At 37.8% G+C, this 26,091-nt stretch overlaps 1 protein-coding gene across 5 annotated transcripts in view; it reads right to left on the bottom strand.

The window, feature by feature from the left end:
- Positions 1-24,101, bottom strand: part of IMMT (inner membrane mitochondrial protein) — a 46,229-nt gene extending 22,128 nt beyond the window's left edge. Inside the window, exons 1-6 of one of the 5 annotated variants that reach the window (XM_045827396.1) lie at positions 23,945-24,101; positions 8,308-8,381; positions 7,455-7,644; positions 3,018-3,129; positions 677-781; positions 250-345 (exon numbers count right to left, since the gene is read on the bottom strand). In XM_045827396.1, the coding sequence (XP_045683352.1) occupies positions 250-345; positions 677-781; positions 3,018-3,129; positions 7,455-7,644; positions 8,308-8,381; positions 23,945-23,989 (622 nt within the window). In that variant the 5' untranslated portion in view covers positions 23,990-24,101. The remainder of the gene's footprint in view (positions 1-249; positions 346-676; positions 782-3,017; positions 3,130-7,454; positions 7,645-8,307; positions 8,382-23,944) is intronic. The other 4 variants (XM_045827394.1, XM_045827395.1, XM_045827397.1 and 1 more) reach the window with 4 other exon arrangements.
- Between the last annotated feature and the right edge of the window lie 1,990 nt (positions 24,102-26,091).

Here is a 26,091-nt window from a genome sequence, read left to right as displayed (position 1 = left end):
GAAGAAAGTACATGTATCATGTAATGTTTTCACCACTGTACACTAAGAGTATAGCCCTGGTCACCGGGGTTAAAGAAGTTGACATGGAAAGAACACAAATGATGAAATAAAGGTGGTGAATAGAGCAATGCCACTAAAGTAACAAAAGAAACCACAACTAGCTGATAGATGAGAAACTTATCCTGATGGTTGAAGACAGTAACTAACAGGATGACACAAAGTACTTAAGAAGCCGTCTGGTTTACATACACTCAAGCTTAACTTGTTCTTGCTTTTCTTGTTGAGCAAGGCGAGCTGCAACTTCTTCGGGTGGTCGCTCCCTTACAGAAGCTGAGGATGCTTCCTCTTGCAGCAAAAGTAAAGAGGAAATCAAATTTCAGCACAGAATTTCAACAGCTCACTGTGATATAAAAACACCATCATTTGTATTTGCCAGCTACACCAACTGAGTGCATCACTTAATGACTCCAACATGAAGAAGTAAGGGCTCAGTTCTTAAATCCCTGGTTTTCAAAGATTTATTCAGATCTTGAAATTGTAAAAATTACCTAAACAAGTCTGTAGACTTAAAATCAGTATAAATGTTACTTACGTAGTGTCTATGGGCTATCTAGGCATTAAATAGTTCTGATGAGCATATCATTTATAAAACCACAAATATAAATATTTAAACTACCTGAAGTTGCAGGCTTGGGTTTTCCTTCACCAATTTGAGGGTGACCAGTTTTTATAGATTCCTCACGCTGAAGCGCAGGGGCTGGGACCGACAGTGTATCACCTGCTGCAGAAATAATTTGAGCTGCCACTGTAAGTGCTATAAATGTGTTACTACTGGTATTTATAGTTTCCTGGATTAAGAGAGAAACACGCATAAAGATACAAATGCATGGGCTGCCACTATTCAAACACGCAAAGGGACAGGTAACTGTCCACCACGGAACAAACCCATACAAGATGGACAACAGCTGGGAACCACTAGCAAAGAGTCTTGTCAGCATCCACCTGCATTTTAACCATCATTATTCTCAAGCAAGCCTTCTAGTAACCGTATTCAGTGGTACTATTACTAAACTTTAACATATGAGAAGTGGACACAAGATTTACATAACATGGATAAATAAAAACAGAGGAAAAAATAGCCCATTATGAAGAAGGCAGACAAAACAAATTAACCAAAAAATCTTTTTAAATTGAAGAGTGATAGATGAAACAAGAAGTAGAAGCAAGAACAAGACGACAGTTTTGAACACCAAAAGTTCACAGTGAAGATGGTATTAGTGAAGAACAGAACTAAGTTAAAATTATTTCATAGACATATTTTTAAAGAAAGGAAGGTCGAAAAAACTCAAGAGCTGAAAAATTATAAATAAAAGAGTGAAGAGAAAATAAGTAGTTCTAGCAGTTGAATAAAAAGGGAAAGAGCAAAAAAATGGAGAAAAATTCTTTCAAAATAAACTGATAGTCCCATTTAAAAGATAAAGCTAAATCATCACAAAACCTGCTGTGTCACTGGTCCCTTATATATATTCTCCACAACAGTGATCTTATTAAAATAAAAGTCAGATATCAATCCCCTGGCTCAGAACCTTCCCAAGGACTTCCCATTCCACTAAGAATATAAAGCAAAATTCTTACATGGCCTCTTGCCCTGCCACAACAGGCTTTTTGCTCCACTCCAGCTTCATTTGCTCCTTGCTAGAAAATGCCAAGTCTTTGCACTAGCTAATCCCTCTGCCTGGGATGCCTTTCCTTGCCAGCCTTTAGTAACTCTCTCTCTCACCTCTATAGCCTTAGCTCAAATGAAACCTTCCAGGTGAGACTTTCCTTACTCCATTAAAATGGCAATATTTCCGCCCATATTCATCACTGACTACCATCCTATATATTTTACTTATGTATTTAATATATGATCTCCTGCCCCTCATGCTACTAAGGAATAACCCCAAGCTTGTGCTTGTTAGTTTCTTTTTAAAGATTTTATTTTTATTTATTTTTAGAGAGAGGGGAAGGGAAGGAGTAAGAAGAGAGAGAGAAACATCAATGTGGGGCTGCCTCTCACACACCCCCAACTGGGAACCTGGTCTGCAACCCAGGCATGGGCCCTGACTGCGAAACCGGTGACCCTCTGGTTCGCAGGCTAGCACTCAATCCACTGAGCTGCACTTATTAGCCCTGCAATCCAGGGCTGTGCTTATTAGTTTTTACTATTTGTTCATTGCTATATTGCCAGTGCCTAGAAGAGTGCTTGGCACATAGTAGTGAATATTTGCCGAATGGAAGTCAACTAATTAATTGAGGATAGATGTGACTAAGGAGAAACATAAGGAGTTCAAATATATGCCCTGGCTGGTATGGCTCAATGGATTGAGTGCCAGCCTGTGAACCAAAGGGTCGTGGGTTCAACTGCCAGTAAGGGCACATGTCTGGGTTGCAGGCCAGATTCCCAGTAGGGGGCGTGCAAGAGGCAACCACACACTGATGTTTCTCTTCCTCCCTTCCTCCTCTCTAAAACTAAATAAAACCTTTAAAAAACAACAAAACCTAAAAAAAACACACAAAAAGTTAAAATATATTATTGAACAGGTTTGAGTTAACTGTTATACACTAGAGTGGGATTACTGATACATCATGAAGGCAAAAAAAAATCTACAGATCTAGACTCAGTAAGGTACTTTTATCACTTTTAACAGGTGCAGAGACTAGATCTTACAATCTAAAAAGGAGGTAAAGCTAAGAGTCAGAGGAAAAAATAAAAGAAAAAAAAAAAGTCTGTTGCAGGCAAGACAATTCTTGCCGCTACCCTCACTCAGCAGCTGTTCATAACAAAGCCCAACTCCATACCCCTCTCGCCCCTAAAATGGGGGCCCAAGTAAGTGAGAATAATCTTTCCCCAAGGTGAGAGTCGGGGACCAGAAGAGTCCTTCATGCAGAAGGGCCACCCTCTTAACCATGGGTACAAATACATTGAAACTATTTGTTTACCTATATTTTAAAAGAATGATTCTAAACATAGGTACCTGCTGTTGCAGCTGGAGTGTCTCCCTTTTGTTTTTGGAGTTGTGAGGCCGACTGTTTTGATTCTTTCATTACCTCCGATACACTCGAGATTTTTAGTGGACCAGCCTGAATCTTGGAAATGAAAAACATTTAACATTTTGGATATAATACTGTTTATTTTAAAAGGTAGTATACAGTAACCTGTGTCATTTCAAAAGTCAAGTCTTTCAAGTTTTTAACATAAAGTTGACACTTTACAATGTATTTTATTAACCATAGTAAGAGAAGCTTTCATATTAGAAGAATGCAATCCAAAAATTTCATTCCTAAGGATTAGCCCATATTTTTGTAGTGACAAAAGACTTCTCTTAAGGCAACTAATAAAGTACATCATGTATGACTATCCTGTTCAACACTATTTTTACATATATGATATTGAGAAGGCTATTTCCATTTGCTTCTTAAATCAAATTATGGCAAATTCTATATACATTCAGTTAGAAACAAGTGATTTTTACAGGCTCTGAGTAAATATGAAATTAGTTTTTTATATTTTTAATCTCCAGGATTCATGCAACCATACATTAAAATATATAATCCAACTGTCTTGCCTCCTTTTCTTTTCCCCAGTTGCCATATGCCTTTAGTTTAAAGCACTGTGCATGTTAACAGGACTGCCAGATGAGGAGCTGGAGAAAATTACCAAGTAACAGCAGTATTTTCATTTACTACCTATGTTATCACATTTTTCGCCAGAACTTGGCAGGCAGAGGAACTTGGATATACCAGAGATGACTAATCAAACAAAACAGAAATGGTCCTAAACTTTGTGACAGTCAGAAATTAAACATATATGCATTTCTTATTAAAATTTTATTTTTTTAAAATCATGAAATATATACTCACTAGAACAACCGAAATAGTATTAAGATACAAGGACGGTTTCAATTTGTCTCTGTACGACTCCTCTCCCTTCCAGCACTCTCAGGTAGCTGCTGCTGCTAGTAGCCTGAACTCTACCCTCACCCAGCTCGCACCCCAGCAGAAGCTCAGGAATATATGCATACACAATTTTTCTTTCTCTAAACAAACTAAAATAGGGTAATATTATACAAATTACCATGTAACTTGCTTTTTCTCATTTAACAATATATCATGGACATTTTTCTTCCAGGTCAAGAAATTCTTTCTTGTTGCATAATATCCTAATTTAACAGCATATCCTAATGTAGTTGCAAAACCCATAACTTAATCAATCACTACCTATTACTGGTCACTGAAGGTGGTTCCTGTTCTGTTTTGTTAAACATCCTTACCCATCTAACTGGAAAGCACTTTAGTGTGGGACCTGGAAGACAATATGCCTAAAGATGAATTGCGGGGTCAAAGGGGTTGAATATTCTCAGCAGATATCAACAGATCACTTTCACATAAAGTTCTGGCAACTCATACTCTTACAATAAACGTTTGTGTATAAACAGGATCTATTTCCAGACTCAGTTGTTCTATCTCTAATTTCTAATCCTGTGTCAAAACTGTATTGTTTATTAAAGAAAGATTATAACATAGTCATTATCTGGAAAAGCAAGTGTCACCCAACCCTTCCCCACTCCAACACTTCAAAATGTTCTTGGCTACATTACTTATCCTTCCACGTGAACTTTAAAATCACCTTGTCTAATTCTTCAATGTCTAGAAAAATCTATTAGAATTCTTATTAGATATGTGTGCATGTGTGTATATATATGTCATTTCTCTCAACTGTGCACAAATTTAGTAAGAAATTTGAGAGAAAGGGCATTTTTAAATATTCAGTCCCATCCAAGAACACACAGCATTTGTCTCCATTTAGGCTGGTCTTATTCCACGCCCCTCAAAAAGATTTTAAGATTATCTTCTCTCAATATTTACTGTCTATGTTATTTATACATGTTGGCACTAAAAGGATTCCCATGAAATAGAATGCATAGTTTCTAAAAGCGGAAATAACAATGTATAACAATACATAATGCTGATTAAATTATAAAAATTTTTTAATGAAAACACTCACTGCTATTTTAATTTGGAGGTGAGAAAACTCACTTTGGTCTGTGTAGGGAAGGCTGCAGGACTTGAAGAGAACATTAACAAAGAAAGGAAGTAATTCCGGGTAGAAGACCACCATGGGAAAAGTCATGCAAATGGCAGGGATCTTTGTTTAGTTCTGTGCTTTAATCAAGGTGCTTGGAACAGGGCCTAGTCACAATAATCATTTGATATACATTTGTTGAATGAATGAATGGAAAGCACAGGCATATTTGTAAGGTAAACTGGCATGAAGCTAAGGATTGATGTGCAGGACCATTCAGTGATAAGACTGGAGAGGAAAATAAAAACCAGACTGCCAGGCATATCAAACGTCAACCTAAGAACTGTGACAACCACAGACTACAGAGTAAAGAAGACGATGGCCAGTTCCTAGGCTAATAGTTCCTGGCTCCACTTCCCTTTTTCAGGAACACGAGACAATCTTTAAAGTCTCTCTAGTTTGGGGAACTGTGAGAGACAATGGACTGATGTTTCTCTGCACATTGATGTTTCTCTCCTCTTTCTCCCTTCCTTCCCCTCTGAAAATGAATAAATAAGATCTTCAAAAAAGAATAGGGAATGTATAAAAGTTCCTGATAAATGAACTCATGAAAATATAATGAAAACATGATAGCACTTATAAGATTCTCTAGTACTGATACGAGGATGGCCTAGATTATGTTAGGAGAGATCTATGTAAGGATGTGGAGATTGGGAGAAAGCTGGGAAAGACTGTGTAGGAGGAGAGGAACTAGTCCAGTGTGGAAGATAATATGGATATGAGGTGATAAAGGTCAGAAGTGATAAAGTGATGAAAGATAAGGATACTGGTAACGCAAGAAAAAGAATAAATATCAGAAATGAAATAAGACAGGATAGCTTATAAAATACAGGCAACTATGGAGATGAATCTAAGAATTCTAACCTAGCTATCAAACTGCATGGTACTGTCTTTAATACAAATAGAGCAAATCAAGAAGAACGTAGGTTTTGAGGTGGTGCAGTATGGACCTGCCAAGTCATCCAAGTGGAAATGTTCAGCAGGGTAGCTAAAGAACTGGGAAGAAGCCATGGCAATTATCGAGAGAGAGTACCAAGTCACCCACAAAAAATGACACTTGAGGTCACATGGAATGAGAACAGAACACTACTCTGAACTGTTCAGCCTGACTCTATGCTCCTAGAAATGCTGCTAGCTATTTCTCCTGGGTCATGTAGCTTAAAATGAACCAGGATTTTAGAATGAATCCAGAGGATTCTGCCCCTTGACTACTGGAGCTGCCAGACTGTCTCCCTCAGGCAGCATAAACATTTAAGATTCATATGGGAGCATAAACGATGTATGAGACTAAACAAAGACATTTTGAAAAAGCATGTTTGGCCCTGGCTTGTGTAGCTCAGTGGATTGAGGGCAGGCTATGAACTAAAGGGTCACTGGTTCGATTCCTAGTCAGAGCACATGCATGGGTTACAGGCCAGGCCCCTGGGTGGGAGCCACGTGAGAGGCAACTACACACCGATGTTCCTCCCCCCTTCTCCCTCCCTTTTCCTCTCTCTAAAAATAAATAAATAATTTAAAAAAAAAAAAGAAAGAAAAAGCATGTTTGGGGGTCTGGGGTTGTCAGAGGACACTTGCTTTTCTGGACATTAACTCTGTCACAGGATTGGTCTCTAGACCACACTAGATACTAGAGAACAGAAGCCCACCCAGTTTCTAAGCATGAACTGATCTCAGCCATGTCCAGCTTCACAGCATAAGGAAATACCGAATACCAAATAAGCAAAAATCTGTGCTCTCTTTTGTAAATTTTTTCAAGTAGTTGTTTGAATGAAGATACACTTAAAATTTTATTTTTTAAGCCTATTTGGGGGGGTGGGGAAGGAGAAGGGATGAAACTCTAAAGAATATGTACAAAGTCCAAGGGATGCCAATCAGTACTGAAGAACCAATCGCTACGTAACCGAAAATTCTCAGACCGTTTCGTGGTCTAAAAGGAATCAGTACTAATGAAAACTTCTGGATTATGTGTCATAGCCACTCTACATTTTTGTTTCTAGTTTTGTAAGTCAGAGCTGGACAGCCGCAATGGTATGGGCTGACACAGACTCCCTCGGCCCACAGGGCAGCCAGGGTTACTACTGTGGGACCGGCTCCTCCATTTACCTTCAAGTGCCACACAGTTACTTTCTGTGTGTGTGTACTAAATGGGAGCACTTAAGGGATTCCAAAGGGTTACAAATCTAACACTGCAGATTAATATTTTTAAAAAACCGACAAACCCATCTGGCAAGCTCTACTGAATTATACATGCAAGATACTTTCAAGATGAAACAACTTGCTTTTAAAAATATTCCATAGAGTAAAGTGAAATAATATTTAAAATGCTTACCGGCTTCTTTGACAATGGAACATTATAAGCTGGGGAACCAAGAACCACCTCAAAGACTTTGTCTGAGTAAGGTATGGTTTTCTCTACACTTTCTCGGAAATGAGAATCCCACTTAGCATACAGGATAGTGCCACCAATACCTCCACCAACAAATAAAAGACCAGCTCCAGCAATTTTGCCAGGTGACAACCTAAGTGAAAAAAATAGGAAACACATTTATCTTTCTTGGCTCTCCTAAATCTACTCAAAGACCTCTAACCTCTATTTCAAGTTTATTAGCATAGCTGCACATCACCTTTCCCTGATATGTTTTAAACATGTCCACAATAGAAAAATGACACTTATTTATGAATAACTAAAAAATAAATTAAATACATTAATACCTAAGATATGCAGATATGAAGCCATCTACCCTTTAACACTTAAAATTCAAAATGTTCACAATCATGAGACTTCCTCTGAACCCAAAAAAGAAATATCACTAACTTTCAAAGCGTCTCCTCCCTTACTCACACATTTACTTACATTACTCACACACCTAACAAACACTTTTGAAGTTACAGTGTGCTGAGTTCTGGGAAGCAATCTATTTGCCACAGAATGAAAGATAGCATATAGGGCTAGGGTGGTGGGGCATTGACCTCAAGTGCCATCCAATTACCAAAGAATCAAAAGGAGTGAAATAAACTTTCACCTATAAATAAGCAAAGCTCCAAAGATATTTTGATAAAGCTCCAGTGTTCATACTCCTTAAGAAAAAAGGTTTTAAGCAGCTATTCCCATATTCAAGGAAAATACAAACACACACACCGCAGCACACAAAAACCTGCTTACAGAGAGACGAACTACATACCCAGAACCGCCTGCAGTAGAGTATCTACGGCATGGTCGTAGTGGACGGAGGACAAACTTCCCACAGAGACAGCTCTGGAATGGAAGAAGGAAACATCACAATCTGTACAGTTTAAGGATTCTGGGAAGCTTTTAGGGTTGGACTAAAGAAGAAATACTTTTATTACTAACGTCTTCATTAAACAAAAACCAGTTTACTTTCATAAATTATTTTACTATGAAACACTCACAGACCCTTAAAGAAAAGTGATGTTTCCTGCACACCAAGGCGCATACAAAATAAATTCTAAGATTAAAAAAATTATCAGACTATAATTAATTAACACTTTTAAATGTTATATATGTTATATCTAATTATTTCTTGGATATAAATGGGATTTGCTGTATGATTTCTTAATTGACAAGAGAAAAATAAAAAAGTATAAAATATCTATTTTTTTCTTTGTAAACTTTATTTTATACTGTTGTATAAATTATTTTAACTAATGTAATAAAGGCTCAAGTAAATATTTATCTCCATGTAACTAGTCTATCTTTACATAAAAGTGAATAATCAGGGCAATGCTTTGTGATTTGTTTTAATCACAGAAAGCACATAATTGAAATGTTTCTTAGCAATACATGCATGGATCCCTTAAAACTAATAAATGCATATCTAAGTGGTACTGTGTGGTACTGATAAACTTCAACTGTTCATTGCTATCACTCTCAAATTGCAAATTTATGGCATTCATAAATAAAATATTTCTTTACAGCAAGTAGAAAATCAAACTGCAACAAGTCAAGGGGTAAAAATGCTTTCTTTAGGATCCTTAATGAAGCTGCATCCAAGCAATATCAGAAATACACAAACTTCCTTTTAGAAGTATCTTAAATGTGAAGAAAATATATCACCTGATTAGACAGCATACGAAATGACCCTAGAATTATAATTGTAATTTACAGTCAAAATTTGCCAAATTTTGCCAAAGCCTAATGGAAACATCAAATTAACATATTAACTAATTTGGCCCTGGCTGGTGTGGCTCAGAGGATTGAGCACCGGCCTTCGAACCAAAGGGTCGCCAGTTGGATTCTCAGTCAGGGCACATGCCTTGGTTACAGGCCAGGTTCCCAGTAGGGGGCGCCCTAGAGGCAACCACACATTGATGTTTCTCTTTCCCCCCCGCCTTCCCTCTCTAAAAATAATATATATATTAACTAATTTGGAAAAATACAAAAAAACAAAGTGGACATTTTATAATATGTAAAGCAGCTATAGTTAATATTTTTAAAATATTTCAATTATTACCTACATGTAGAATTCTCAACATTTTTGAACTGCATTTAACAGAAGAGTGTTTCTTTCCCTACTGTTCTATAAAGCAGGTCATATGAAGTTTTAAACAGAACTGCATCTATACTTTCATGTCAACAACTCCATTTTGTGGAGTTCAACACTAGAATTTGAGAACACCTTGTTCATATCAATATTTATGTTTAACCTGTGTCTTTATCCATCTTCTACTTTCTTTTAGCTTAACCCTCTTCCCTCCCTTTGACAGAATATATCTGATGTGACTGTGTACTTGTAGTTTCTAGTTATAATGTAAAACTTAAAATCAAAACTCATAGTTTAGTTTTGTACAGAGAGAACACTCCCTCATACTTCTGACCACCAGCTACTCAGAGGCAACCAATGCTATCAATTTCTTGTATATCCACATATATTTGGTGACAGAGAATACCTGACACACACCCCTTTACACAAATGATAGGATAATATATATCCAGTTCTGTACAAAAGTTCATTCAAAAATGTATGTATTTGAGATCATTCTCTATTAGTACATGAAAATCCTCCCAGTGGATTTTACAGCTTCAGTATTCTACTGTATTGATGTTACTCAGTGTATTTAACCAGCTCTCTTTAGATAGACAGTGGAGTTCTGTCTTTTTTTTTTAAGATTTATTTATTTTTAGAGAGGGAAGGGAGAAAGAGAGAGAGAGAAACATCAATGTGTGGTTGCTGGGGGTCATGGCCTGTAACCCAGACATGTACCCTTACTGGGAATTGAACCTGTAACACTTTGGTTCGCAGCCCGCACTCAATCCACTGAGCTATGCCAGCCAGGTCTGGAGTTCTGTCTTAATTTTTGTTATAATAAGTAATTCTACCTGGGAAACACATCATTTTAGGTCAATTCTTAAAGTAAAATACACAATGTTGAAAAAAATTGCTAAATGAACCAAACTGTCCTCTAGAAATAATGAGCATGTTTTCCCACAGCCTTTCCACCATACTTTCAATGTAATTTTAATCACAATTTCCCTTACTATGACTGTTCATGTATCCATGATCCCTTTATATTTCCTCTTAAATGAACTACCAGAGTATATCCTTTCACTACTTTTAAATAAGATTAATCTTTTTATATTGTTTTCTCTAAGTGTTCTTTATATATAAAGAGAGGCTACCATGTATCTGCTAATTGCAAATGTTTTTATCCAGTTTGTGACATGCTTTTCACCCTTGCATATGGCAGCTTATGCTATGCAAAAGACTACTTTTACATAGTCAAAATCGTCAATCTTTCCTTTTATGCCTTCTGGGTTTTCACATATTCTTAGAAAGCCACCCTCAGATTATACAATAATTCTTCCATGGACTCTTCTACTCTTGTGGATTCATTTTTTAATATTTAAATCTTTGAACCTAGTGTAAAGTGTAAGATATGGATTCAATTTTATTTTTTCCAGATGTCTGTTCAGTTGTCCCTAAATCACGAATGATCAATTTTTCCCCAATGATGTGAAATGCCACCTTTCAAATGTATGACATTCTTTGATGCATTTAGAGCTCTATTTTGTTCCACTTACCTACTTATCCATACACTAATATCACAATGTATTAGCTACTGCATATCAGAATTAGTTTTTAATCTGACAGGGATAGTCTTCTCTTTTAGTATTATTCTTTTTAGAATTTTTCTGGATTTTTAGAAAAAACTTTTATTGAATTTATTGGATGACATTGGTTAATAAAATTATACAGGTTTCAGGTGTACAATTCTATAATACAATATCTATATATCATATTGTGTGTTCACCACCACAATACAGTGTAGTCTCCTTTCATCACCATTTATCCCTTTACCCTCTTCCACCTTTCCCTCTGGTAATCACCATACTTTTGACCATGTCTATGAGGTTTTTTCTTTGCTTAATTCCTTCACCTTTTTCACACAAACCTCTTCCCCTCTGACAACTGTCAGTCTGTTCTCTGTATCTGAGTCTGTTTCTATTGTTACCTTAGTTTGTTCATTAGATTCCACATATAAATAAAACCATATAATACTTGTCTTTCTCTGACTGGCACATTTCACTTAGCATAATATTGTCAGGTCCATCCATGCTGTTGCAAAAGGTAAAAGTTCCTTCTTTCTTATGGCTGAGTAGTATTCCACTATGTAAATGTACCAAAGCTCTTTTATCCACCCATCTACTGATGGGCACTTGGGCTGCTTCCAAATCTTGGCTATTGTAAATCACATTGCAATGAACATAGGAGTGCCTTTATGGATTTTATTTTTTAAAGCTGGGCTATTAAAATGTTTTCAATTAAACAACACACCTTCCATTGTCAAATGCACCCTGATTTAAGACAGGATAAAATGTAAAAAGAATTATCTTTTATAACCAAAAATGATAGCAATAAAAAGTTTCATAGTTCTGTATGAGAAAAATGCAGAAATGATATCATGACTCAGTTTTTTTTTTAAAGAAAGTCACCTTTCTTTTTTTTTTTAAGATTTTATTTATTTATTTTTAGAGAGGGGATGGGGGGGGAGAGAGAGAAAGAAACATCAATGTGTGGTTGCCTCTCATGTGGCCCCCACTGGGGACATGGCCTGCAACCGAGGGACGTGCCCTGACTGGGAATTGAACCTGTGATGCTTTGGTTCGCAGCCCTCACTCAATCCACTGAGCTATGCCAGCCAGGGGCTATGACTCAGATTAACAGGGTTTTATCTGAAACAGTAGCTCTTGATTTTTAAAAATTATCATATTCATTAGCCTACCCTCATATTCTATATAGCATTTAATATCCTGAATAGAGCTTTACAAGTCAGAAAACTTAAGTTTTTCATGGTTTTATCACCCAAGTAAGAGTCCTAACTTGGGACTCTTAGTTAGTTTTGCCTACATTAAAAAAAAAATTAATGTCTTCTAAATCTCTTTTAATCTATAGGTTTTCCCTACAATAATTAATTTGTTGAAGAATTTGGGTTGCTTCACCTGTAGAATTCTCCAGACTAGATTTTGTTCAAGGTGCAATTTAACATGTTCCTGTCCTCTCTACTTCCTGTAAACTAGAGTTGGATACAGGCACTTGCTCAGACTCAGGTTTACTCTCTCGGGCAAAGCTTTAGGTGGTGGTGTGTTCTTTCATCAGGAGGCACACACGTTGGGTTGTTTTTTCTTTTTATGATATTACCTACCGCTTGACGTACAATGTCTAAATCTATTACTTTACCAAAAGTTGCAAAAAGTGATCTATAATTCATTATTTTTCATTTATTATTTGACATATTTTGTGAAGAGATGTTTCTCCCAATCTACAATTTGGTTACCCAATAGTTCATATAGGAAAGGCAGGATAAATGCTTGATTCTTTTTACAATCTTATCCAGTTATCCTCTGATAATACCAATTTCAATTTGGGTGTTTTTTTTTTGTTTGTTTTCATTTATTAATCATGACAGATTGTATTTTTTTCTAGAACCTTGCAACCTTATGAGACCTCAAAAGCCTCCTAACAAAGCTCAGAAACCTTTACAATTAAAATATAATAAATATTTGTCATTTATATAATAAATGTTTCATTTATATTACTTACATATAATATAAACATAATTTCTATCTATATAATCAATGTTACTGTTCTAAAATAATAAATGATGCAGTTATTTAATACCACTAAGTTTGGGGTGATACAGTTATAACCAAACAGTTGCCTTTGGCTATACCTGGAAGTGGGGTATTGCCGCAACAAAACATAAACTATGTGGGAATGACTTGGGGACAGGAGGTGGGGAAGAGGGACCAGGTGGGAGGAATTGGAAGGGCCTTGAAGAAACTGTTAGCAGAAGCCTGATGGTCTTCATGGAGGGTATTGGTGAGGGCTAAAGAAAAGTGAGAAAAATATTATATTTTTGGAACCTGGGGGAAAAGGATCTTTGTTATGTAGTGGCAAGAGTTAATCAAAATTTTCACCTACAGTGAGACACACAAAATAGAAAATTAGAGAGTTATATAGTAGATACTTAATGAACTGATGGATGTAGCTAAATAAGAGTTTCAAGCAGAATGTTCAACAAAAATGCCAACTGGTTTCTCTTAGCAGAGTACGAAGAGTGAAAATCAGCTATAAAACATAATTTAAAAGAAATATAAAGGAGCCAGAACTTGGCTCCTTGACATTTTATAAAGTATTCGTAAAATAAAACTGTTTCTCAATCTCAGCTCCTTCAGTCAGCAATGATCTTCCAAGACCACCCTGACTGGTGTGGCTCAGTGGGTTGGGTATTGTGCCACAAAACAAAAGTTATCAGGTTCAATTCCCAGTCAGAGCACATGCCTGGGTTTCAGGCCAGGTCCCCAGCTAGGGGTGTGCTTGAAGCAACCTACTGATGGTTCTCTTGCACTTTGATGTTTCTCTCCCTTTCTTCCCCCCTCCCTTCTCCTCTCTCTAAAACATAAATAAAATCCTAAAAAAAAAATCCTTTAAGACCTCAAAGGATCTACAAAGATGCTCCTCACAGAAACTTTTACATACAGAAAAGGCCCACTAAGGAACTTCAGGGTATAATTCAAATTATCTTTTTGTTAAACAGCGCTACTGAGAGTCTTAAGGGTTTTACCCCACAGTAGCCTCACAGGGAACCCAAAATGCAGAAGGGCGTATCTCAGTAAGATTTGTGGGGATGGCTTTTGTATAATGGAGAAAAAAACCCACCCACAGGAAACACACAAAGTTGTTATGAGAACTATGTTGATGAAAAATATGCCAGCTTGGATTAAAAGGGGCACAGCACAAAACAAAAAGAGGCTTTTGGACTCTCGAACTTCTATAGACATCAGCCTGAGAAATTGATTCAGCTGCAAATAGGCTACATTTTTCTGGAAAAGGATAATTAAAGGGGTGAAACTAGGACCCCAGAGAATAGAATCAAGAGCAATAAAGAGTCATTCAAGCAGCAGGACGAAATCCTACCGTGCACAGAGTTTACATTTGTTACGGAACAGTGACTGCTGTGTGCCTCTTTTTTTCCACCTGTGAATGGGAGTGTCTTAGAGTGCCTGTCACTCCACATATATTATATGTTAGTTATATAGGGAACAGATTACTTGTCTCTTTAGTTGACAGGTCTTTAGATTGAAAGGAAAAGTAGTTAGTGAGTTATATCCTAGGGACCACATCCACATCCAAAATGTCTTATTTGCAGAGGAATGTGATTTAGACGATAAGATCCTGATCCTTTAGTCTAAGCCTGATACTATGATGGGATGAGATTTTGAAGAGTTTTAAGGAAGGTCGTGAATGTATTTGCACAGGGAGGGATGTAAAATGTGGCTGGAGGGCAGACTGTATTATCCAAACTGACTGGAATAATATTTCCTGTACCACATGCTCTTCCAGAATCTTGCCACTCCTCTGTGAGTTCTACCACCCTCACCTTGAACAAGGTCAGGACTTTGTTACTAATTTACTAACAGAGGGCAGTGAAAGTGATGCTCTGTGACACCTAACACTAGAGCATAACGGGGGGCACAGCTTCTGCTAGGCTGTCACTTGCCACACTTGCTCTGGGAACCCAGCCACCAAACTGTGAGGAAGCTCCCAGACACACAGCCGCCACATGTAGGTGTTCCAGCCAAGAGCCTCAGTTGAGATGTCAGCTGTAGCCTGTATCAGCTGCCAGACATGGGAGTGAGGAAGCCTTTGAGATGACTCTATCCCCAGCCACTCACTGCCTGACTACCATACCACCTCATGAGGGACCCTAAGCCCAGCTGAGCCCAGGCAACCTCCAGAACTGAGACAATAAAGCTCCAGGTGGTATATGTAACTATAACCGGAACAGTATCTTTATGAACTGATGAATTTAAACACTTCTGATGGAGCTTCACCAGTTGCAAGTATTATCCTTTTGAAAAGATACCGTAAATTATCCTATCTTTGGCCAATGAATTCCACTTCAATACACAGTATCATTTTAAATTATGTGTGTGTGTATAATGTGTGTGTGTATTTCTGTCTCTATACCTTAGGCCATCTGCAAATACCTAACAGCAAGGCTTTTTCCCCTAAGTTTAGTAAAATTCACTTATAAAATTCACCATTTTAAAGTGTACACTTCAGTGGCATTCAGTACATTCACACTGCTATACAACAAACACCACCACTAATTCTAGAACATTTTCATCACTCCAAAAGGAAATCACTGCACCAACTAGGCAGTCTCTCCGTTTTCACCTCTCTCCAGCCCTTGGCAACCTCTATATACTGCCTGCCTCCACAGACTGGCCTATTTTGGTTATTGTGTATAAATGCAATCATACTATGGTCTTTTGTGCCTGGCTTCTTCCACTTAGCATAATGTTTTCAATGCTTATCCATGCTGTAACATGTATCATGCATGCAACATGTACTTAATATCTTTTATGGCTGAATATAATATTTCATCATATACACATACTATATTTTGTTTATACAGACCTCAGTCGGATATTTGGGTTGTCTCCATCTTTTGGCTACTGTGAACAGTGCTATGAACATTCATCTACAAGCTTTTGTTTGAACACCTGTTTTCAATTCCTTTGGGTGAAACTGCAGGGTCATATGGTAATTCAACGTTAAACTGTACCATTTTACATTCCCCAGCAGTGTATGAAGGTTCCAATTTCTCCGCATCTTCACCAACACTTATTTGCTGTTTTTACTATAATCCTCATAGTGAGTACATTTTCTCACATGATTGTTGGCCATTTATATATTTTCTTTGGATAAATGTCTATTCAAGTTGTTTGACCATACTTACTTGAGTTGCCTTTTTGTAGTTGAGTTGTACAAGTTATTCACATATTCTAGATACTAGATCCTTACCAGATACATGATTTGAAAATATTTCCATTCTTTTCATTGTCTTCCATGTCCTCTGATGCATAACAAATTTTAATTTTGATGAAGTCCAATTTATCTTTTCTTTTAGAATATCTAAGAAACCAGTGCTAAATCCAAAGTCTGCCTCCAGAGCTCTCTTTCTCAAGCACCAAGATAAATTACCTCTTTATTTCTATCCTAAATAAAACTAATATCCCACTTTAACACATAAAATATTGGAACTTCTTAGTTCCGGAATTCCTTTTTATTAATAACCTATGGCCCTGGCTGGTATGGCTCAGTTGGTTGGGCACCATCCTGCAAACAAAAAGGTGACCAGTTCAATTCCTGGTCAGGGCACATGCCTGGGTTGTGAGTTTAGTCCCCAATTCCGGGTGTGCAAGAAGCAACAAACTGATGTTTCTCTCCCTCTCTATCTCCCTCCCTTCCACTCTCTCTAGGATCAATAAAAGAAAAAAATATTTTTTATTATTGGGTTGGCCAAAGTCTGCATGGTTTTTTCCCATAAAAGACACATTTTTCATTTGCACCAATACCTTTATTGATTTGGATATTTTGAGTATGTCAGCTATCTCCTGTGTGGTATATAACACTGACTGCTCTCAATTAATGTCTCAATTTGATCACCATCAACTTCAACTTCTGCCCAACCACAGAGCATCATCCAGTGAGAAATCTTCAGCACAAAACTTCACAAACTACTTTTGACACGTTTGATCAGTCACAGCACCTTCTCCATACACTGCACAAATCTTTTTTTTGCACTCCAGTTGCATTTTTACCTTCTTGAAATAATAAGGCATAATATGCCAAAACACTGCATATTTTCTTCCATCTTCAGTATTAAAATGGCTACACAAAAAGTCACCGATTTTGCTAAGTTTTTTTTAATGCATGCTGATATGACAGCTGTCACAATACAATCTAACAAAATGGTTTTGAAGCACTTCTAGAGCCATCTTATAGAAAAAATTAAACTTTGGCCAACCCAGTAATAACCTATGATGTAGAAAGGACAATACTGTTTCAAAGTAATTTACCTTGACATATAACCTTATAATAAATGTTACAAGGTTAGCATTGCTGCTTCTAACATATAGAAATACAATTTTTAAGGAAACAAAAAATAAACCAAAAAAAGCTAGATAAAACGTCCAGTTTCCATGTAATGTCCTTGCACAAGCCATCTTTTCCTCAGCTATACCCAACTAAAGTAAACATAAAAGGTAAACACAATCCAGAGTTATGACCTGGAAACCAAGACAATAATTAAAGTCCCCTCGTATGAGCCCTATCTGGAAGCTCCAGGTTTTCCCTCCAGACTTGGTGATTGCTGTAACTGACAACATCTAGGTGAGTTTTGTGGTAAAGATTCTTCTCATACAAACAAAAGATGTACAGAAGTTAATGACAGTCCCATATTTAAAATGCAGTTTAATATACAACTTCATTAATAATATTTTATTATTATTTTATTAAGGTTATTAATAAAAAGGAATTCCGGAACTAAGAAGTTCCAATATTTTATGTGTTAAAGTGGGATATTAGTTTTATTTAGGGTAGAAATAAACAGATAATTTATCTTGGTGCTTGAGAAAGAGAGCTCTGGAGGCAGACTTTGGATTTAGCACTGGTTTCTTAGATATTCCAAAAGAAAAGATAAATTGGACTTCATCCAAATTGGACTTTTCTAGTTAACTAAAACATTTTATAAGAATCATGCGTTAAGGTTAAAAATATGTCACACAATTAATTCCAGTAAGTTTGGCAGTGCCACAGTATTATATCCCAGTATAAATACATTTGATGTCTAGGAGGAAGAGTGCTCTTCAGTTAGGAAAATGAAATGGCAGATATTAATCAGTATGAAAAAGGTGGGAACTTAATACTTTAGTTTTCCTTGCATATGTGTATGAATATGTATATTGCTTATATATTCTCATTTGTGTTTTCTAAGATATGATGTAAAATTTATTTCAAAACTGTTTGAAAGCCACTGCTCTAGAGAAAGGAAAACAAGAAATAATTAAACAAGGATTCTAGTTTGGCTAGGAGCAAACAACAGGCTGCATGATATACTAAACTGCTTTCTGCCGTGTACTCATATGCATGGCAGACATTTTTACTGAGTCACACACTGTTTTATAACCTTAACTGAGAAGAAGAATTCTAGAAGATGATAGCTAATAATGTCCACACAGAAGTTCAGTCCAAACTAGCTTTGCTATCAAAGTGGGTCTTAAATAAACTGGCTTTGTCAGTCCTCAAGAACAATAATGTTTCTTTCTATCCTTGTAAGTGACAAGCAGATAATATTATTGCATATGAAGATGGCCACTACCACATCTATAGTTTGGGAGAGGGCTAGACTGGGCCTCCAAACCCAATGCTCAGAAAAGATTTGGTCAGATGATGCAGTATAGTACTGGGACTAAGAGAAGACAGATGGTGTTAGATCTGGGAAATAAACTGAGGAAGACCCAGAGCTCTGAAGCACACTTCTGGAAAATAAAACACAAAAGAGAACAATTCACTTATACTGAATATCCACATGTAAAGAATTTAAGGATGATGAGTCCAGACATAAAGAATAAGGGAGATGTCATTTGTGATGGTTAATTAACAACTTGGAAGATGTTTTGTATGAGATTATCATTTGTAAACCAGTGAACTGTGAGTAAAGCAGTGTGTCTTCCACAACACAGGTGGACCTCTTATCGAATCATCTGAAGGCCTGAACAAAACAAAGAGTCAGCATCCCTAAGCAAGAGGGAATTCTCCAGCCTAAAGAGTGGAACTGCACCATCAACTCTCCTGAGTCTCTGGATCACCAGCCTTCAGACTAAAGGGGCACCACAGGTTCTCCTCGGTCTCTGCATATCAAGCCAGATGTTGAACTTGACAGCCCCAACTGCATAAGCCAATTCCTTATAATAAATCCTTCTATTTACATATCTTATTGGTTCTGCTTCTCTGGAGAAAAGAACACATCATTAAAGATGCTAAAACCTACGGGGGTTAAAAGGAGGTCATGTTTATTCCCTCACACAAACATCACAAATACTGAGCATCTGTTACGGAGCCAGGGACTATTGTCAGTGAAATACAGCAGTAAAAAAATATGGACTTTTGTGAAGCTCACATTTTAATATGGGAAATACGCAATAAATACACATTTATGTCAAGTAGTGGTAAGAGCTACAAAGTAAAACAGAAGTAGGGCAATAGTACATTCAGAGCGATACAAAGGAGGAAAGAGTAGTTAGATTTGCTTTAGGTAGGGAAGAGCTCTCTGAAGGAAATATTTGAGAAAATACTGAATGAAGGTGAGCTAAGCAAAGATGTGTAGGAAGACTTCAGGGCAAAAGAAACAGCCAATGAGAAGGCAATGAGGTAAGGGCTAAAAATGCCAGAAGAAGATACTGAGGCAGAGTAGAAAAGTGAGATATCCAAAAAGCCAGATCATGAAGGGTCTGGTGAGTATGGTAAAGAGTTTAGATTTTATTCTGAATATGAAGGAATGTCACTGAAGGGCATGGTATGACCTATATGTTTAAAAAATAAATAAAAAGCCTTTATTAACTACTATGTAAAGAACTGAATCTAGGAGGGCAATAGTAAAAGCAGTGAAGACATTTAAGATGTGGTTTGTAGGAATGGAAAGAATTTTGACAAGTGGTTGTTTTGCATAAAGTTGACAAAATCAAACGGAATTTTAAAATTTGGGTACAAAGATCAAAAAAGGCTAGAGAATCATCTGCTTAGGGATTATAGTTCTGAGAACTGATGTAATCCCAAGAAATAACATATAAAGAGATGGAACAACAATAAGATACCACTACACTATCAGAATGGCCAAAATCCCAAACACTGACACCACCAAATGCTGACAAGGAGATGAAAGAATAGCTCTTATTCATTGCTGTTGGAAATGCAAATAACATAGCCACTTTGAAAGATAGTTTGGCAGTTTCTTACAAAACTAAACAACCCTCATCATACAATCCAGCAATCACACTCCTTGGTATTTACCCAAAGGAGTCAAAAACACATCCATACGAAAATGTGTACATGAATGTTTAGAGCAGCTTTATTTATAAATGCCAAAACTTGGAAGCAACCATAATGTTTTTCAGTAAATGAATGGATAAACTGTGGTATGTCCAGACAATGAAATATTATTCAGTGCTAAAAAATAAATGAGCTATCAGCCCTGGCTGGTGTAGTACAGTGGACTGAGCACCAGCCTGTGAACCAAAAATTCACCAGTTCAATTCCCAGTCAGGGGACATGCCTGGGTTGCAGGCCAGGTCCCTGGTTGGGGGAATGTGAGAAGCAACTGGTTGATGTTTCTCTCTCACATCAATGTTTCTCTTTCACATTGATGTTTCTCTCCTTCTCTTTCTCCCTCCCTTCCCTCTTTCTAAAAATAAATAAAATCTTTTTAAAAAATAAATAAGTTATCAAGCCATGAAAATACAGAAAAACCTTAAATGCTTATTACTAAGCGAAAGTCAACCTGAAAAGCCTCCTCACTGTATGACTCCATTTAGATGACATTCTACAAAAGGCAAAAGTATGGAGTGGGTAAAAAGGTCAGTGGTTCCCTCGAGGGAGTACTTAGATTGGGAGAGTGATGAGTACATATAAAGCAGAAATTTTAAGATGGTGAAAATACTTTGCATTATGTCACAATAATGGATAATGTCATCACACATTCGTCCAAACCCATAGACTACACAACACCCAAAGTGAACACTAATGAAAATGATGGAGTTTGGGTGATTATAATATGCCAATGTAGGGTCATCAGTTGTAACAAGGCACCACTCTGGTAGGGGATGTTGATAATGGGGGAGGCTATGCATACATGGGGGCAGGGATTTATGAGAAATCACTGTACTTCCCCTCAATTTTCCTGTAAACCTAACTGCTCTAATAAATTAGGTCTTAATTTTAAAAAGAGAGAGAGAACTGAACCTTAAGGGTATACTTAGAGATAACGTGGAAGCAGCACACTCAACAAAGGAAAACAAGAGAGAGAAAGGGGGTAAGATGAGCCCTAAGATACTACATGAGAAAAGCCAAAAGAGCAAAAAGAGTTTCACAAAGCAACAGTATCAAATGCTGTAGAATGATTGAGAAGATGTAAGAGTAAACCAATGAATTTCAAAAATGTCTTTAAATATCTTACAACGATTTTAAGAAGGTAAGAAATCTTGGTTGCAAGCCAGAAAAGGGTTCTTATTTTAGTATGAACTCTTAATGTTTTCTTCTAATTGTCTTATTAGGAACCCAGTAAGTTAAAAATATTTTGGTCCATCAATAGGTGAGTGGATAAAACACCTATGGGATATTCACAGAATGGAATTCTACTCAGCTGTAAAAAAGAAAATTTTACCCTTTGCAACAGTATGGATGGACATGGAGAACATTATGCTAAGTGAAATAAGGCAGTCAGAGAAAGACAAATACCATATGGTTCACTATATGTGGAATCTAACAAAAAATATTTTGATAAAGGCAAAGAAAAAGTAATTTTGGACTTTAGGGCAGACAAAGGGGACAGATTGGTGACAATCATTAGTCTGAGGACAGAATAAAGAAAAGTGTACCATGAAGGGAAGGCTCCAAAGACAAACTTCAACAGTTCTACCTGGAAAGGTTGCTCTTCTTTCTTCATCCTCCTAGCCCCACCTGGGTGCTACGGTAGGCCGGATTCTAACAAGGCCCCCATGAGCTCCACTCCTTGCTCATAAGCCCACTATGAGGGCTGCAGGTTATTAATCAGTTAACTTTGAATTAATCAAAAAGAGGTTACCCAGGTGAGCCTGGCCTAATAATAGAAACCTTTCATATCTGGGCCTTGAGATCAGAAACAGGGAAGTAAAGAGAGAAGTCAAATTTTGAAGTCAAAGAGACAAGCTCCCAGTGGCCTGCAGGAAAGCAAACGTCCATGTTATGAACTACCTGAGGACCCTGTGGTGATTAACTTCAAGCAGCCTCTAGGAGAGACTAGCGAGAGCTAGTAAGAAAACGAGGACTTCGAGGACGCCACAGTTCCAAGGAACTAAATTTTGCCAACAAAACTGCATGAGCTTGCCTTGGCTGTAGCTCAGTGGGTTGAGCACTGGCCTGCAAATCAAAGGGTCCCGATCCGATTCCCAGTAAGGGCACATGCCTGGGTTGTGGCCCAGGCTAAAGGTCGTGGTGGGGGCGGGGGACGCAAAAAGCAACCATACATTGATGTTTCTCTCCCTTCTCCCCGTCTAAAAATAAATAAAATCTTTAAAAAAAAAAAACAAAACCCTGCATGAGCTTGAAAGAGAACCCTGACCTCCAAATCAAAACCACAAAACAGCCAGCACCTTGATTGCAGTCTTGTGTGACACTGAGTAGAGAACCAAAATCATTCATATCTAGAAACTGTACGATAATAAATGGGTGTTGTTTTATTTGGTTAAAGTTGTGGTATTTGTAATGTAGCAATAGAAACTAATACAGACATTATTTTCCTATGTAAGAGATTTTTTCTCCTACCCTGACAACAAATGAGTAGATAAGCAAACTTGGAAGAAAAAAACTTTGCCTTTTAGGGATTTCATTCAATTATTGCTTGAGTCACAGGGCCTGTTTTGCGATACATTTTTCCAAAATATCACTTTTCTGAACATTGTGATCAATAGAAATAGGTTTCCTTTTTAATTTTATAAAGTTATTTTGATAATTATGACGAAGTAAAAGTAATTGAGTGTCTAAACACCTTGGATGTTTGCCAAAATTGTCCCAGCACCATGGAGACACAGATCCCCAGACTAATCTCAGAAATGAGCACAAGGTCATGACTCCTGTCCTTCCTCAAGTACCAACTCCACAAAATAGTGTGAACTCCACAAACTATTATTTTATTTCTATTTAGGTTAATAATCTCTGAGATGTTCTCAGCTATGAAAAGAAATCATTCCCGCATAATTACAACCTTGACCCCTAAAACGCGTAATCTTAAGTGTCCATGCACCACCTTATTAAAAATGTAGTAAACCAAGGCTCTGCATTTCCTGCTGGGAACTGTAGTTCTCCCCCTCGACCTTCAACCACTGGCTGCGCGAAACAGATCACACGTACAACCGGCGACCGGGGCGCCAGGAGCCACGATTGGTCCTTGAATGGGGCAGCACAGGGATGATTGGATGATGAGTCCCCGAAACCATGCCCCCTATTCTCCGCCCGCCTACCCGCCACTGACTCTTTTCCACATCTCATCCCGCTTCAGCAATAACCCTTAAGGCATCACTGTCTGGCGAGCTCCCGAATTAAATGTCTGCCGGGCCGCCCGAGATTATCGCGAAGACAAAGGCCCAAAACACTCCTTTGTCCCGGGGCCTAGGCAGAGCGACACCCTCCTCCATTTTCCTTTGGTTGCCCGGGGTCCGCTTCACTTCGCGCTCCTTCCCGGCGCCCCAGCGCTCACCTGGGCGGCGGAGGTCACGCTGGATAACTGACAAACTCGCAGCATCTCGAACCGGTGGACAGTGAGGCTGGTATACGCTGGAGCTGTGAGAGCAGTACGAGTAAGAGAAGGCGGGCGTGCGTGCGGGCGTGCGTGCGTGCGTAAGTCCCTCCCCGCTACCCCTCCTCGGGCGTAGCGGAGGCTTTAGAGCCACTGCGCAAGCGCACTCCTCTTTCGTCCAGCCCTGGCATTTTTAAGAAGGTGGGTCCTCCAATGGTGGGAAGGGTGTTTTTTTTTAATTTCCCAGTCGCTCACTCGGTTCTGGACGGCACTTCGAATCCAGGGTTACTAGGTAAATGGGAGGCAAGGAAGGGCGTGTGAAACTCAGGCTTCGGTCGATCTAAAAAGGGATAGGCCTGACTCTTCAGAGAATTAAGGAAGAAAGCATCTCAGCCGTCTCCGTCAATTCCGTGGAAAGGAATCGATTTGGCTAAATCGGTGTTCTTTTGGCTTGCGCATCGGTTTCGTTTAACAGCCGTTCTTTGGGAGTCTTCCAGATTGCGGGAGACTGGGTGAACGAACACTGGAGAAACCTAAGTGCGTAATGTGTCACTCACGTAACTTAATAGCAGAGTGAGGATAGAAACCCAGATTCGTCGGGTTCCACAGCTTCTACTACTTCCAGTTTAAACTGCACAGCTTTCTCCACCAAGTTTTTATTTTGAAAGATATTTGGCCGCAGTCTATGGTACGGGTTGGAAGATAAGAAAGTCAATGAAGAAACACTGTTCAAAGTATTCCACTGAGTCTGTAATCAAGGTATTACGTTAAATTTGAACACAGTATTCAATACTATTAGTACAATATTATGGAAACTAAACTTGTATATCGTGTTTGCAAAGTACTTTCAAGTCTTAACTAGGTAATTTATTACTGTATGGTGCTCTTCCCAGAGGTAGATAAGGCTACTAATTCCATTTGTAAAATGGAGGAATAGATTTGAAAATTACCTAAAACAGTTATTTATGTTCACGCGAGTATATATATTTGATGTACTTTAGTAATGACACGCTCCATATTATCATCACCTAACTGCCTCCAGATACGTCTTGTATCTTTTTTAATAATTCTAGCCTTTGAATTGCAGTTTCCCCACACCACCCCTGCCCACTGTAGTCATTGTGGGCGATGCCAGTATGATGACTTTTTTAACACCTTGACCATAAACCTCATCGCCAATAAGCAATTTTAGTCTGCTCCAGCCATGTATGGCACAGCCACACGTTGAGCTGGAACATCATTAGCAACTTCAGCTTCAGGATCTAAGTTAAACCAAGTCCCCAATCCTCATCTTCCACATTCAATTTATGATTTGGGGCGGGGGGGGGGGGTCTTTAAAATGTACTCTCCTAAATTCAGAAATTTAAATCACATCCCTGTTCAAAAAGTGCAGTGATTCCCACTGTCAAATCATAAACGTTTTATGTCTCAGAATACTTTTCTAGCGTATGTGGATATTTCTAGGCTCAGTTGCCATTGTAGGTATGAGATCAAGACAGCAATGACAGTTCAAGCTCATCACCCACTTACATGTCCTATAACCCAGCATAACCAAATGATAGTTAACCAAAGGATAACCGTCTCAGTGGTTCTCAATAGAGTGATCTGGGATCACTGGGGAGCCTCAGATCCTTTCAGAGAGTCCATAAAATCAAAACTAACTTCATAATATTAAGGTTATTACTTGCTGTTTTCATTTGTTTTATCATAGTTTTTCCAGATATTGAAATAGATTGAATGCCTAAGCATCTAAGCATCTGATGATAAGCATCAGAATCTAGCTTTATATTAAACCAAACATTAAAGAGATTTGCAAAAAGATTAAACAATGCCACTCTTCTAATTTTTTTGATCTTGGAATAGTTATTGTTCATTAAAAATGAGCTAACATGTAATACGTTTATTGTTTTAAAATAAGTGTGGTAGGCAGAATAGTCATCCCCAACTATGTCCACACTCCTAATCTCTGGAACCTGTGAATATATTACCTTAAATGGCAAAAAAAAATTTTTTTTGCAAATGTGATTAAGAATCTTGAAATGGGGTTACTATCCCAGATTGTCTGTGTTGTTGGTACAATATTGCGTGGGTCCTGATGAGTGAAAGAG

This window comes from Phyllostomus hastatus, unplaced genomic scaffold (assembly GCF_019186645.2).
Source record: "Phyllostomus hastatus isolate PE091 unplaced genomic scaffold, TTU_PhHast_1.1 phas_scaffold_78, whole genome shotgun sequence".
NCBI lineage: Eukaryota > Metazoa > Chordata > Mammalia > Chiroptera > Phyllostomidae > Phyllostomus > Phyllostomus hastatus.
This window is presented reverse-complemented; position numbering and strand designations above follow the sequence as displayed.